Consider the following 13,771-nt stretch of genomic DNA (forward strand, 5'->3'; position numbering starts at 1 on the left):
TCTGAAGTATTAGAATATGAAAAAATAAAAAAAAATGTTGTTCCTTATAAAACAACCCAAAAAGAAGGGAGAAATGTTTACCCACAACATACATCGACAAAAATAATGAGAGATTTGAGCTTAGTTTGCTAGTGGTTATTGTCTGTTCTAGACCTAGGCTAGTATATCTTTAAACCACATCACTAGGGCATATATTCTATTTACTTATATACCCAACATCTCTCATATATTTTGTCAGTATGGACTCTTATCCAAGCTAAGGTGTCACACCATGCCTGTGTTAAATACTTACCGACATCCAATGTATAATCGGACCAAACAATTTAACCATAATAATTGAATGGTACAAAATTAAAGTAAGAATATACACTGTCTACCCATAGTTAAAGTAATAAATGTGTGTATAAAAGCCAATTGTCTTGCATTTTGGCGTAAATACAGGTGCTAATAAATTCGTGACACAATTACTTCTATAAAGTATGTAATTCCTATTAAATTCCCACATGAATTAACAACAGCTCAATATTTTAGTTGCATAGAAAGAAATTTCCCATAGGACAAACAAGACAGATATTGAATAATAAGAACCTAGTTGAAAGTAAAGAAATCAATGAACTAGTTATTAACCGAAAATTTACATCAATATTACACATGGGGAAAAAGTACCTACACAAGGACAACTCAGCTAATGAACTAGAAAGGGAGGTGGAAAAGAATTGAGGGGGTGATAATGCTATAATGGTCGACTACATTTTAAGAATCCAAAAGGAGCTCAGTAAAGAGAATTGTACGTGTAACAGGTCGCGATAATGGAGGCTAGACAAATCAAAAGTGAAGGGAGGAGTGTGACGTTCAAGAGCTTACTCTGTCCCAAATACCCAGCAAGGGTTATGGTTACATCTGCAATCACCCGAGCAAATGTGCCAGCTTCTGTTGACAAGAGACCCCCATTGTAGGTTCCACGAGAAAGTCTGGATGACATTACTCGAGAGAGGAGCGATAGATTGACACCTGATAACGTCAACCAAATAAATAGAGAGATTAAGAATGCAAGTAGTGTAAAACATGACAGAAAATACCAGACATCATCACGATTGAATTATTCGTAGTTTATGCTAGAGAGTTCGGTTTATCCAATTCAAGAATGGTTAAGAAAGATACATTCAGCAGGGTTAGGCTCATCATTGAAGATATAATGGAAGGAATCAGTAGTGAAAAGTCCAACTTGTCTTTTTTCATCAATTAGTATCTGTGCCTCAATCCACTTAGATTGAAAATCTTATTTCTATTATAAGAAATGAGGTTTTAAAACTACTTCAAAAGAGTTCTTAAGGTCTCTGAATCAGTTTTCTAGGAGAGCATTCTTTTAAGGAGTAAGTAAATATAAAGACATACGTCACCCAGTAACGGATCCACTTATCCAAGTTATGATGATGTAAACCACTAATCCTAGTCTGAAATCAAAGACTAGGTTGATTATCGGAAGAGTTTAAAAAATATCATCTTTGAACTAGTAGTTCATTATAGACAGAAATGGAAAAGAAACCTAGAATTATTGAGAGAATCTAGAATGTTATGATACCACTCTAATTCAGTTCACTAGCCACTCAGAGCTAGTAACCTTATTTTGCTTCGTCATATTGATAGGTTCCGTCGACAACACATATGTCTCTTAATGAGGAAAAAAGAATAGGACGGGAGAGGTCTTACCTTCTAACACTTCAGCAGCTACAAACATTATAAGCCCAGAGCAGACATATTGTGGCACAGTGTATGGGCTTACAATATGAAAGCTCCCAAGTATACCAAGAAAAACCATAATTTCAGATACCAACAAAATTTGCCTGCAAGCCGAAGAAACTATCAGAATCCCATAGCAAATATTCAACATAAATACATAATAATAGTAGTTTTGGAATTCCATTCTCATTATAATACATCAATGTGAGCACCAAAAATTTATATCCAGGAAAATTTTAGAAAATCTGGCCTCGTGTCCAGAAAGTAAGCACCAAAGCATGTTGTGGTGCAAAAGATATTACCTGTCTTCAAACATATTACTTATGTAGCTCCCAACTACAACATTTATTGGAAGAACCGTGAGGCCAAGACATGCAAGAAAAATTGCCACAGTGCCCGTTGACCAGCTAAAGTAATATGTCGTAACAACACTGGATTCTGAAAGTAAAACCTCCATAGCATATTTCAGCATGAAGTAGATTAATAATTGAACCTGGAAAGATGAAAGAGTCCAGTCACCATTCATTTAAAGTTAAAATCTTACAGCATAATTAAACTATACGTAATATGCTTATTTTTTTTCCATATGCATACAAAGAGTGATCCATCCTTTTCATTTTCTTCTCCTTTTTTCTTGATTTCTCTCTTGGCTATGATGAGAAGGCACTGCCCAATCAGACATACAGTTACTTGCCAGTTGTATTTTCATTTCTAGTAAGACAAGATTATGTACTAACCATGCACAGCTTTCAATATGCAAATCACCATTGTTAATCTCCGTCTGTATTATAGGTATATATATTATGATAAACTACATTCATGTCCTACTTACTGTCCTTATTTCGTCTTTGGCATCATTATCACAATCTTCACAAAAATGAAGAATTCCAAAGTTCAACAAACACAAGGGAGCAAGTTGTGGATAACTCCCAAGAGAAAAACAGCAATTAAGCAGGAATGCAAGCAATATAAATAACCCATTTTTTTTTTTACTCAATGGACTCTATCCAGAGTTGGAAACTTACCTTCACCGAAGGTGTAAGTAATCTGTATGCTTCAGCTATAGAGTTGGCTGGCTGACGAGATTCCTCAGGAGCTTCTTCACTCTCATCATATTCTTGGTCATTCTCATCATCTTGTTGATTGTCCTCCACTTTTAAGAGCAATGGTTGTGTAACGCCATTTTCAAGGACATCATTTTCTACTGGTACAAAAAAAAAGGGTTAACCATAAGCATTCCTGCTCTTCCATTTCGACAAACTTTTTTCCCTGGTTGATCTAATTTATGGGTAGAGAGGTTGTGGACCATAGACCCTCGGCTCAAAAGAAAAGAAGAATTCAAAGCATGATTATAAGAAAATAAGATAGCAAAAAACAGGATACAAAGCAAATAGAGCAAAAAATAGTAATAAACATTAAATAACAAAGAAAATATGTGATTCCTAAATATGGTTACGAATAAGGAGGGGAGGCTAGCCCCGTGTCTCTCCCACATAAAATATGACAACTCTCGTCTACCTACCAACCTTCTACCCTAATGCTCGACCTCCATACCTTCTTATCTACAAGAGACAAGATCATGCCAATACCATGCAACAAAAAGTTCAACATACCATTATTAGCAGGTTCTTGAGGACCAGTGTTCACTTCAGTTTCAGTAGCAGGTTCTCTGAATGAGATCCACAACCATATCAAATAGACTAACCATGCAAAAGCCATGAGCCAACCAGGCAAAGTATCTTGATTGAATGTCAACTTGTAAATCTTAAAATTAGTTTGGAGTAACCCAGCAAGTGCAGGGCCACATGCCATCCCAAGAGCGCTAGCACTGACAAATCCAGCTGAAGCCTGCATCCGGATTTTAAGGGGCACACAGTCACTGATGTAACGTCGGTTCACTGCTCTGGCAGAACCCAAACTGCAAATTCAAGAACAAAATGGAGATGGAATGAAATGAGAATGTAGTATGAAGATGGGCAAGCAAATGGTTTACTGAATTCACGACTATCATTTCATTTGAATCTTCACTCATATGACCCTGTAGTATTCCAGACTGAAGGTAGTTAGTTTACCTGGTCCCCAAAACAAATGTTTTACTTCCACTGATACACGAGAATCAACTGACGATTATCCTAGCATGCTGCAACTAAAGTATATTATGTGAAGTTGTTAAAAATTATTAAACACAAAACTTCCTTTGAAGTCCTCAGATCACTCTCCAAAATCAATTCAACACAATTTTCATCTTTGACATAGCGGAAGATTAGTTGTCTAAAAGATGTTAAATTCTTCTCTCCACACCCTACCATCACCCCTAAAATATTCCAAATAAATATATTCATCACAGTTTACCATGTGCATGTAACACATGCATAAGTGCACAGATTTGGGAAGAGAGAGAGAGACCTACCCACAAAATATTCGACCAATAAGGAGAACTGGTATTGATTTGAGATCATAAGCCAGTGCATACATGATATTCCCCACAAAGAGAACTATACTGCTAAATACCAGAGGTCTGAAATAAGACCTGTTTGACCAAGCACTGAAATACACAGAGGAAAAGATCTGTGCAACAGCCATGGCACCGATCACAATCCCACAAACTGTTGCAGCAGCACCAAGGCTCATAGAATAATCATCTGCTGTTGGAACAATGATATATGTATTGACCATATAAAGGAAGGTATTTGCCAAGTTTAAGATAAGTGACATAAAATGGTATCTCTGATCATCAACTTGTTCCTCAACAGGAGTTGGAAACTCTTCTTGCATGATAAGTGCATGTTGGGCCAAAAAGTTAAGGAAGTTTGTTGAATGACTTAATCTATCAACAGCTGCTTGCAATGAATCAACAACAGAATCCTGCAAAACAATTTAATATATAAGAATACAGTAGGGAAAGCCTCAAAATTATTTGTTCAAGAAACTAAGATGCACAGAGGATTTACGAAATCAGCATAATACGAAAAGATCAACGGATATAGAGAAAAACCTGGAGCGGAAGAGAAGGCTGGTCATAAATTGACAAGTAGCTTCCCTGACGGTCCTGAAGATCAGCAAGATTACGAGATATTGCTCCAACAACTGCCCCTAGCCCCTGCAATCAGCATTCATGGTCAGTAGCGCCCACCTTGAACTATTGTCATTTGTCAGTGAGATTTTTCTCTTGGACAAATGTATCAAATTTCTGAAGGAAACACACATTTTCTCATCACGAATACTGAAGATTCAATATTTTTTTTTGTTTTCCTCATTAAAAATGCCAACTAGAAATTGCAGTAGTAGTTGATGCTATAGAACTGCAGCAGTCATGTTATTACTAGTAGAAGAAGATGAATAAAATAAAGTAGCTATAGTTGAGTTTATCATATTACCACATGCTTGAAAACTTGCTGAAGTTGGGAATAAGGATGATTAGCCCGGGTTTTGACATAATAATCAGTGAATCGATACCCAAAACGTTTGTCAAATTTCTTGAGGATCTTCCGCAATCCAATGGCATTTATTTCAACGAAAAAAAGAAGCTTCAGAAGATCACGTCCCACATCTCTATAAGATTCTCGCAACTCGATTATTTTGGATATATCAGGCTGTTCTTGAAGAGACTCTTGCTGTTTATTAAGTTCAGATATCCTGCTCGCCAGCACTCCTTGTTGTTCCAACATAAACAGAACAATTCTTTCAATCTGCAAGAGTTAAGAAAATTACAGACGCTTTCATGTTTTCCTTCTTAAGTAAAGATATAGATCCCACAGTGTGACAGAATGTTTCTTCCCTATAAGGAGCATCCTTTTAACCACTACATGAATAAGGTATTAGCAAACAGAAAAAATCAGGCTAATTCCTGAAGACTGCCATTGACGATTGACCTATCCAAATCCCTATTCAGAACACAAACAGAGAGCTGGGGAGGGGAGAGAAGACACAATAGCCAGAAGAAAGAAATAAACATGGAAGAAGGCATGGACTGAACCATGACTGCTCTCCCAGGGAAGAGGAGGCGGAAAATAGATGAGGGTTCCATAACATGCTAATTATTCAGATGAGACTGAATAATCACTCTCAAAGAAACTCGGCACATAGTCAGTATTTGGGAGAAGGGGTGCCTTTTTCAGTCACCTAAAAGAACTTGCAGCTAGTTTACCTGATTCAGTTGAAGTAGGACTAGGTACTTCAAGAGAGATCAAACTTTTGTTTAAAGAATAACAAATGCATTGGTGAGCCTCATAACTTACTCTTACAGTACAAAATGTTAGGAAAATCTGTCAGAAAAGATCAACAAACCAACCCTAACCTGATATGGCTGATATGCACATAAGAGATGCTAGTGCACAACCCTCATATTCTTACCTGATTGTCTAGCATCCGTGAGAAATCCTTAAGAACATGTCGACGATCAAGTGATCCAGCTTTAATTTGGTTATCGTACTGCTTAACCTTTTTCTTCATTAATTTGTAGTTGATGTAATATCTGGAAAGTTGAAAAAAATAAAGCTCATCAAGTATACAAAAACCAGTCAATTCTGACAAAACAAACAAATATGTCTCTGGATTCAATGCAAAGTTTTTTTGATTTTCCTTGTTTCCTTTCCTTAAGGAGGTAGGGTCTAATATATTTCTTTGTTTAGCTATTTCCCTTCACATGTCTCTACATAAGTCTGTCTTGTCTCTTTATTATCACAAAGTAATGTGTTTCCTTAACCCTCCCACAAGTTTGCTAGCTGTTTTTTTCTAAAATTTAACAGTCACTCATTTAATTTGCAGTTAAGACACTGTCCAGATCTTCTTTACAGAGATTGTGTTCTACTGTTATACAGCTGATGTTACGATTTCACTACATGTCACTCATTTAAACTGTATTAGCACTGGAAAAACTACTCTCAAATGTAGCAAGTTGAAATGCATTTAACATGCTCCCATGGAAACTACCTTGTGTAGTCAAATCACAAATGTAAACCAGCGAAAGAAAATGCATGCTCTAGTTTCCAGCAAGTTTAAATGAAAGAACGCTACAACAACTAGGTCTATATAAGGGATGTTCAGCATACCCTTGCCATTCTTGGATCTGTCTGTCCTTCAACTTTTTTCCAAAAGCAACCATTTTTCACTGTATAACCAAAAGAAAAGGAGAAAGACAAGGACATCAGTTTTTTAAAAAAAGAAAAAGACAAGCAGAAAATTGGACAATGAGAAACTGTTTTCAAGTACCATAAAGCTAGAACTGTTTGGCTGATGAAAATTGAGAAGGTAATCACACCAATCCCATTTCAATTTAGCACAATTCTTACTGAAACAGTTGATCACCTATAGGTGTCAAATTCTTGCTATGGTTTTGGAGAATGAAATCTTCTGTAATGCATAATTGATGTGCATCACCAAACCATAGTTTACTACACATAATCTATTATGGGTCAACAAATCATAATATGCTAACAAAAACTTATGAAACAGAGACAAATCCAGAGGAAAAGAAATTATTAGTTCAAGTTTGAGGCCAAGCATTGTCCACAGTGGCCAAAGATAAGTTGCACATTCTTCATGCATAGTTTTAATTAATATAATCAAATAACACATTTTCTTCGGAACATCCCCCGATTTCATACAAAAAGAAAACATGACAGGTCAGCTTCACAATTGAAGAGAAATGCTTAACTACTGTAATTTATGCAGAACTAAAATGACAATTATATCAGTCAAGATTTTGAAAACTTTTTAGCAAATTTTGAGTCTGAAGAGATCTCTGGGTGAATAGTTGCTTCATATTCTTGCAGCAATTTTATTTTTTTTATGGCAAGGGAACCTGTAGCGGTTACCCTTTGAGTGCGCACAGTGTAAACCCGCTTGTGTGCAATAGCTCACAGACCACACAGGAGAAGTAAGCCGCACTAGGCAATTTTCTTTCCTCACACGTTATGCCAAAGCTTTCACTCTCATATATAACCATGTTATTTCCACACTAATCCTTTTTTTCCCCTCTTTTTTGGCCTTCATAAAATCAATATTGTGCAGAGAGACTATACCAGGTTTACTGCCTCTAGGACTAGAGACCTTACAAGTTACAATCATATCAATAAATGACAAATTCCTGAGATGAAATTATTGGGCCTAACAATCAATACCAAATCTGAATAGCATTATAATGACCATTTGCATTTCAACGTGCATAAAACTCACATACTTACACATTTAGACATCTTAATTGCAGGTCAGCACAACAACTACTACCACAACCATTAGAAAAAACATTTACACACGCATAAAAGTCGAAACCAAACAACATCACACACATCAATCGAGCTGAATACTCAGTCACATTAAAAAAAAACGTAGAAGCTCACTCGCAACAAAAAAAAACTTATTAAGCCATTCTAGAGAAAAATCGAAAAGAAATCCCAAAATTCCAATCAAAAACACCGAATTAAAGAGGAATACCGGTAGTACACAGCGTCGAAGTTGACAGATATTTCAATCAACAAAAAATTTTACTAAAAAAAAATACAGGATATTAGCTCAAACCAATGGAGTAGGCAGATACTTCAACAGCCACGCCGTTCTAGTCAAAATTCGAATAAACAAAATTCCAAAATTCAGCAATAAACACAGCTTAAATGATCAATTTGCAGTAGAGTTGAGAGTTCCAAATCAATACACTCTGGCGCATGCATACATATCTCAGTTCAAACTACTGAAACTCGTTTTGCTTTTGAAAGCATTTCTCCGCATTACCTGAGGATGACGATTCGCCAAAAGCAGCTCTTAGATAAGCATCAACAAACACGAGCAGAGAGAGAAAGTTATCTTTCTGGACGAGATTTCGCAAAAGTTTCAGAGAGAGCTATTAGGAATCTTCACGAGATTTCTGATACACAAAACTTTAGATTCGAATATTCGAAATACTCTCCCTGTGTGTATGGGAGCTGGAGCATTAAGGAGATGGGAGAATGATTGATTGATCGAAGGAGGAGGTGTTGAAAGATGTGAGAAGGGAGTATATGGCTGTTAAAATGACTCAGCACACGAGATCTCTTCTTTTTTTTTTTTCTTCCGTATCTACAGTTCGATATCCGTATTAGAATTTATGTTGATATCCATATTGAAACCTAAGTCCAAGATCGATAATTTTGAAATTTGCACCACATAAAGCCTCATTAGGACAAAGGTACTCTCACTAATAATTTTTTCATACTCAAATCGAGACATCTAATTAAAGAAGAAACAGATCCATCAGTTGATGGCAATCTCCTCTTCTTTGTTGCTTTTTTTAAGCCTCCCTAAATCTGAATCATCTGAATTATTAAAATATCCTTGTATATCTACCTCTGAATAATGAATAATTAACATTATTTATTTTTGATATGAAATTAAATGTTATATGAACAAAATTTTATTTCAGTCAAAAAATAATATTTTGAATATTTCTATTTGGATTAAAAAAAAAATTAAAAGTATGAAAAATGCAAATGGAAGTTATATATCAATAATGGATTTTTTGAAAAGAACTCCACATAAGTTACATCATTGATACGGTTATTTCTTGCACTAAAAAACATTGAAAATCAAATATGATACAGTGTAAATGTTTATAAAAACATTTTATCTTATAATAAGTACATATACTAGTATTGTTATTGGTCTGATAATATTTTCTGATATTGTACTAATTAAACATTACATCATGAGAATGCTTATCAACTCAAATGTTGTATTGATTAGTTTAGGAAAGTAAAAGGTTTGAGTTGAATTAATGAGGATAAAGGAAATTCGAACGATAAACACGTGATTACATTAACTAAATAAGAAAAACAGCAAATATGACTTTTTTGATAAAAAAAAAAAAGACTTGTTGTGATCATTTGAATTAAGATAAAGTGTATTATTTTGAATGATCTCAATAATAGTACATAAGACTTTGTTATAAATTTGATTTATTTGGCTTCATTAAGAGATCTATAAGGAAACAAAACAAAACAGACACTTAATAAGTTGAATCTAAATAATTAAGATAAATCTTAAAGAAAAAAAATTATTTAATGAACATCTCAATAATTAAGATTTAAACCTTCACCAAATGCAAATAAATGAAATATCAATCTTTTCTTAGTGAGTGTATTCAAAAGAATATGTTCTTTAATGAACTTTTTTTGCGGTGTTACTTTATATGTTTCTCTTCTGTTTAAGGATCTATGAGGTTGAAGGTGCTTACCATTTTATTTTTTTTATCTATTTTTTTTTGCTATTCTTATTTTTTTTATTTATATTTGGTAAAAAAAAAGGCACAAATTCAAACTATCACATTTCTTATTTTTATTTTCATAATTCTTGTTAGTCAACCAATTTAATTTCTTCAAAGAAACTCCCAAGATATGTAATTGGAGAAGATTATTTGACTCGTTATTCAATAATTAATTTGTCCCCACTTCTTATTATGTTTCCTTAAATTAAAATGAAATTATTTTGTTGTGGTTGAGAACGAATTAGTAAATCTTATTTTTGACTTTTCAAATGCATGTGATTTGGGTCTATAATTACTTTTCAAATCTTATTCTGCACTATTTTGTACCACGTGAAAAAAAAAAGTATTTTGGTGGGGCACACAAATCTAGTATGACAAAATTACATTATAATTGTTGATTTTTTTTAAAAAAAAATTCTCATTCGATATCGAATATTAGTATTAAAGCTCAACTAATCAAAATAAAAAGAAGTGAATGCATCGATCTCATTATTATAATTATTGTATGTTATTACAAGTAATCGAATGTTAAAAAGAAGTAACATTATAAATTATTTTCATTTTTATCTATTAAGAAAAAATAATTATTTTTTTCTATATTTTTTCGTAATATTAATTATTTATATATCAAATCATTTCTCAAGACATAATACTAATTAGCATTAATCAATAAGGGTAGTGTGTAAAATATATATAGTCATATCAATTATTAATTTCTTAATGAATATGTCAGTGTATTATTTCATACTTCGAATCGCACACTACACTTTTGTGGATGACACTCTCAACATGATTTTCTCCGTACCCAAAGCTCAAACCCGATATCTCTAGTTAATGATAAAGATTTTTCACCACTGCAACACAACCCATATTTATTTGAACTCATAATTACCCAAATTAATAAGTACATTTTCAGTAGCATTTTTTCATGCAACAATTATTCGAAATGATGAAAATAATTCATCCAATATCTATTTTATTTTAATAATAAGATAGACAAACAAACATACCGACTCACAAAGATTCGATCTATATATTATATTGTTATCTAGCAAATATTCTATTATCACATGCAGCTCTGATGAACATGTCGTTTTTGGCCCATACTAGACAATTTTATTCATTTTAAACATGCAAGAGTTTTCATTCTTATCGAAATCATAAATTCTCATCATTAATATATACGTTAAAGTCGATCAATAAATCATAATTATCGACTTATTATATTATATGTGATCCAAAATTAAACTTAAAAAGTATTTATTATCAACTCATTATATTATATGCGATCCAAAATCAAACTTAAAAAGTATTTATTATTGACTTATTATACTATATGTGATCCAAATCAAACTTAAAAATATTGAGGTTATGTTATTAGAAAAAAAATCACGAAAACCAAAAAAAGACATATTTACTAGGAACTTTTTTTGGTGTGTGTGGGGGCGGGTACGTAGGAGCTAGTTGCTTTCATATTCATATTCAAATTTATATTCATATCATATCATATATATACTTTATTGGTAACAAGATTTTGACAAATAAAAATATAAATGATTTTGTATTATGAGTTTAGAAGCCTTATGGTTGCAATGGAATAAAAGCACGTACTCCATAATTATAGGAGTAAGAAAATAGCCGTATGATTCAATTTTTTTAGATCGAGTCAGTAAAATTATTGTTTATCGTACATTTCCTTCCTATTCAAGTCAATCATTATATTATCAAAGTCATATTGCGATCGCTTAAATGCAAATAAATTTATTAATTAATACACCTTTAGAGCTGGTAAAGTTGGGACCACTTATGATTATTCAACGAAGAAAAAGTGTGTTTGGCTCTATTTATTTACTAATCAAATATAATGTCACTTATAGAAACCAACCATCATGTAGGGACAACACATGTTCTAGATGTAGCTAGGCCTAATTATCTACCCATACTCTTAACATTATTATTAATGTTTGGCCTCTCCTTGTCACTTCCTCTTGAACTTTCATTTTCATTTTCCATTCTTTTTTCTTGATGAAATTATTTTTTATTCTAACATGATATTACTCTAAACGAATCTCATATTAGAAAAGGAGGAAAATAAATGATTTCATAAAACATAACTTAAGTTTATGTGATACTCATGTTTTTTGAGGCTCGGTATAATGTAGCCCGACTTGGATTTTAACATGTCTCATGTCTTCATTGCTTTAAATTATTGTACTACATGCTTAGTTGAATAGTAATATATCATGTCTTTATTGCATTAAATTATAGTACGACACACCATTTAATTCGAAGTCATTAATTCTCTTTAATGTCCTTTCTTATATAATATGTGAGATTCTTTTGTTTCTTTTTTCTTTCAAATACCTCAATTTCTTACTGTATATCACTTGATTTAATCAAAATAAGTTACATTTTAAACTATTTCCGTTTTTAACTTTTGAGCTGGTTACATAAACCTTCCTAAAATGTTGGAATTATAGTTATTAATTACACTATTTCTCAAATCGTTTTGAATTTAAATTTAATATCTATCAACAATAATTTTTCTGCCCACAAAGGTAGGATAAAGTCTGCGTACATCTTACCCAAGTTGCAGGAGAAGACTACACTGGACATCATTGTATATTAAAAATTACAAACGTACTCATTTCATTCCTTTTCGTACTTTTTACACCAACAAGTTTTTTTTATTAGATGTTGCTTTCACATGTTGGATTTTTGTGCACTTTAATTTCAAAGGATTTTACATTTTCCTTTTAACTCAACGAAAATTGTTGAAAAGTAAATACAGTAAATACGGTAGTACGGTATGCTATTTGAAAGATACAAGAAAATTAATATAAATAATGACAAATTTAAAATAAAAGGCAATTTGGTGTCTTCATCAATAATTTTTCATTTCTTTTCGTCGTGTCTAATCACGGTTCAAATTCATGACATGTATAATCCATTTTAACTTCAAGGACATTGAGAATTTATCTTTGGGATTATATTATCCGTTTTAACTTCACAGACATTGAGAGGTTATCTTTTGGATTATATCATCACTGAGCCTAAAATGTAATGTCTAACTAATTTCAATCATTTGATATCCGGATATTACTGATCCAACTAATTCAGATCTGTTCCTAACACCATTTGTCTATAGTTTAAGTTTGTTAATTTTCCCGCAATCATACAACAAGTTGAATGAACGTCTGAAAAATTAACCTCTCACACATGTTGCGAAAAGTTGTCTTGTTTTATATGGACATAAGCTAAACAAATATCCTAATGAATATATTTTTTGGAGGAAATTTTCCAAAGAAGAATGATCACTAGATGAGAATGAAATTGTGACCTTGTATTTCAGCTCTCTACCCAATTTGATTGACAATAATATTAGAGGGCTCCATTCATTTACGAGTCAATTAAAGAACCACTATTACGTGGGGGACTCCTTTGAATTACAAATAATAAAAAATGAAAACTTATTGGCAAATAGACAAAATAACCTACCCAAAGATGTGGTACGACCTTAATTAAATGACTCGGGTTTGAATTCTGAAAATAAAAAAAAATCTCGTAAGGAGTTTTTGACTCTTTTAAATGCTTAATATGCAACACAAATCTTATTTAGTCAGACCGATGGATGACTATATGATCATATATTTCACATCATGTCAACTATTTTAGCTCGTTTCAAACACAATCATTTCGATTGTGGGTGTCAATGGGATTGTATTGGGTGATTGTGTATAGTATCTAGTAGTGGTGATGGTAGAGGACAATAGCGATTTATAACTAATTAATAGT

The 13,771-nt window shown here is 32.9% G+C and overlaps 1 protein-coding gene across 3 annotated transcripts; it reads right to left on the reverse strand.

The window, feature by feature from the left end:
* Positions 1-573: 573 nt before the first annotated feature.
* On the reverse strand, positions 574-8,746 carry LOC102602880 (SPX domain-containing membrane protein At4g22990-like). 3 transcript variants are annotated; one of them, XM_006358795.2, is made up of 11 exons: positions 8,470-8,746; positions 6,792-6,850; positions 6,094-6,214; positions 5,118-5,429; positions 4,736-4,840; positions 4,151-4,605; positions 3,354-3,658; positions 2,766-2,941; positions 2,043-2,233; positions 1,711-1,844; positions 574-1,011 (listed from the first exon to the last, which is right to left on the reverse strand). In XM_006358795.2, exons 2-11 carry the CDS (start codon positions 6,842-6,844, stop codon positions 773-775), a joined length of 2,091 nt encoding a protein of 696 aa, XP_006358857.1. In that variant the 5' UTR covers positions 6,845-6,850; positions 8,470-8,746; the 3' UTR covers positions 574-772. The 3 variants fall into 3 exon arrangements, with proteins under 3 accessions (XP_006358857.1, XP_006358856.1, XP_015169635.1); XM_006358794.2 differs by having other exon boundaries at positions 2,766-2,944; XM_015314149.1 differs by lacking the exon at positions 8,470-8,746 and adding an exon at positions 6,952-7,070 and having other exon boundaries at positions 2,766-2,944.
* Positions 8,747-13,771: the final 5,025 nt, after the last annotated feature.

The sequence above is a fragment of the Solanum tuberosum genome, unplaced genomic scaffold (assembly GCF_000226075.1).
Source record: "Solanum tuberosum cultivar DM 1-3 516 R44 unplaced genomic scaffold, SolTub_3.0 scf00281, whole genome shotgun sequence".
Lineage (NCBI taxonomy): Eukaryota > Viridiplantae > Streptophyta > Magnoliopsida > Solanales > Solanaceae > Solanum > Solanum tuberosum.